Raw genomic sequence first — 2,552 nt, 5'->3', positions numbered from 1 at the left:
CATCTGCAAATATGTTAAATCAGCTTTTCTTCATCTGCTGCCCACTCACATCGCCCTCCAGTAGGTAAAGGAATTGTCACAAAGGTTGGGACACAGTGTATATGTTCATGGACACTGAGTCTGAGCATGGGAAATCTTCACACACCCCTCCCACCCATCCCTTTCTGGCATTGTCAACAGTTAACCCTTCCACCTGTGAGCTAATACAGTGTTAGAATTTAACATATTATAGATTATCCTGCCCAACCTCTTAATAGATCAGGTAAATGATTTAGTCAAGGTCTCTGAATTAACATGTGGCAGAAACAAATTGAATCCGGACCTTCTGCCACTGTGTGGGCCGGAGGGTTCTGGATAAGGGAATAGGACATAGTAGATCTCGCTAAAGTATTCATTCTACAATTGCCTTGCGCATCTACTTACTACGTGCCAGGCACTATTTTAGATACTGGGGATTCCGTGATGGAGGGCACGGAGGAGAAAAAAAATCTCTTTTCCTATGGAACTTTCATTCTTAAAATAACTGCTTTGCGTCCCCACCCTGGAAAAGACCCATCGCCCTTTCCTGGGTAGCAGGAATTACGTCTTATATGGGAGGGGATTCCATCTTTTGTCAGCTCCTGTGTTTGCTACAGCAGGGCTGATTTACTGCAGAAAGAGCAGGAGACGCGACAGCCTGGGAGGCGCGGGATCCTCGCCCGCCTCTGCACTGTAAGGCGGGGCGGGGTCGGTTCCCGGGCTGCGCGGGCCCCACATCAAATCTAGGACTGTTAGCGTCGGCCTCGCTACTCTCTTTACTTCCTTCGGAGACCTGAAGGACAGAGAAGCTGGACCCGGCTCTAACACCACGCTCCGAGAAAGGCATGAGGGCTGTTGAACATCCTTCCAAGGCAGCAGCGTTCAGGGTCCAGCACCCAGACTGGGGCGCCACGCTCTCTCCCGGAGCAGGGGGTTCATGCAGCAAATCGCTCTTCTACTTCCCTAACGGACACTGCGGCCACCCGTTCTTTCCAGCTTGAGCTGGGGCTGCTGAGGCGTCCTTTCCCCTCCCGCCCCACCCTCCAGATCAGGCTCCCAAAGCCCTCCGCAGCTTCGTTACCATCTCCCATTTCGCCGCCACTTCCTGGTTGCCATGGAGACACACGTCATTTACGTACCGTGCGTCGCCTTGGAAACAGAGGAGCATCCTCAGACCGGTTGGGAGACCCGCCCCTGACGCTCCAACCACATTCGCGGGTTCTGCGGGTTCATGGCCGCGGGGAGTCCGGAGCCCGCCGCGCCGCTCGCCGCAGCCACCGCCCCGGCCCTTCCACCGGCGCTTTTGTGACCCAGGGAGCCGCCTGGCACTGGCCGCCGGGGGCGCCCGGGGCGGCGCTGACAAGGGCGCAATTCAGGAGGCCAGGCAGGGCAGGGCTCTTTCGCCCCGGACGGGCCGGAGTCGCCCGCCCGGGACTGTCGTCGGGTCCTCGCCTGGCCGACTCTCCGCCTCCCCAGCGCTGCCTCGCGGGACTGGCCTCGCGTCTCTCCCCGGCCCTCTCCGGAGCCGCCGGTGCGCTCCGCTCCTACTCGCCCCTCCCGGGACCGCTCCCCCTTCGCGCACCCTCCCCCACCCCGGAGGCCGGACTGGACCCGACCCAGCGCCGCCAGTGCCCGCTTCTGCCGCTCAATGGAGGACGGTCTGCTGGAGATCATGACTAAGGACGGCGGCGACATGCCGGCACCCCTGGAGGTGTCCACTGTGCCGGCGGTGGGGGACGTGATCTCCGGGGAGTACAACGGCGGCATGAAGGAACTGATGGAGCACCTGAAAGCCCAACTGCAGGCCCTGTTTGAGGACGTGCGAGCCATGCGGGGGGCCCTGGACGAGCAGGCCTCGCACATCCAGGTGCTCTCGGACGACGTGTGTGCCAACCAGCGGGCCATCGTCTCCATGTGCCAGATTATGACCACCGCGCCCCGCCAGGGCGGCCTGGGCGTGGTCGGAGGTAAGGGGAGGTTCCCCGACGCCCCCCTGGAGCCGGAGACCCTTTCGTCTGACAGCGGCTTGCTGGGTCGCGATCCTGAGGACGAGGAGGAGGACGATGAAGAAAAGGAGATGCCCGGCTCCGCCACACCCACCAGTCACCGTGAGCGCCCGCAGAGCCCCTGTGCTGCTCTCCTTTCGGCGGACGGACCACTTGTGGAGCCCCTCGATCTGCCCGACATCACCTTGCTGCAGCTGGAAGGCGAAGCCTCCCTGTGAGAGGACTCCAAGGGGCACTGCTTTCCCGGGGAGACTTCGGGTTTCCAAGTGCATGACGCGAGGGGACTGAACGGCGGCGGTGCAGCAGGCTTCACTCCGACCGCAGCTCCAGTGGGTCAGGCAGAGAGAGACTCCCTCCGGAAAGACTTTATAGGGCAAAGCACTCTGGGAGCATCGAGAATTCTTTCTGCCTAACCAAGCGAGACAACGACCTGCAGAAAGGTGAGGTTCCGGGAGAGAAAGCACCCTTCTCTGGACTGCCCTTCATCCCTGCCCTGCCCTTTCCCCTTCCCCAGCCAACAGGAGAACA

General features: G+C 60.6%; 1 protein-coding gene across 1 annotated transcript; it reads left to right on the top strand.

The window, feature by feature from the left end:
- Positions 1 to 1,485: 1,485 nt before the first annotated feature.
- Positions 1,486 to 2,311, top strand: CCDC184 (coiled-coil domain containing 184). The gene has a single exon (XM_084254766.1). It carries the CDS (start codon positions 1,667 to 1,669, stop codon positions 2,240 to 2,242), a length of 576 nt encoding a protein of 191 aa, XP_084110892.1. The 5' UTR covers positions 1,486 to 1,666; the 3' UTR covers positions 2,243 to 2,311.
- Positions 2,312 to 2,552: the final 241 nt, after the last annotated feature.

This window comes from Talpa europaea (genome assembly GCF_964194135.1).
Source record: "Talpa europaea genome assembly, chromosome: 15".
Taxonomy (NCBI): domain Eukaryota; kingdom Metazoa; phylum Chordata; class Mammalia; order Eulipotyphla; family Talpidae; genus Talpa; species Talpa europaea.
The sequence above is the reverse complement of the archived record's forward strand: the minus strand, read 5'-3'. Positions and strand labels throughout refer to the sequence as shown.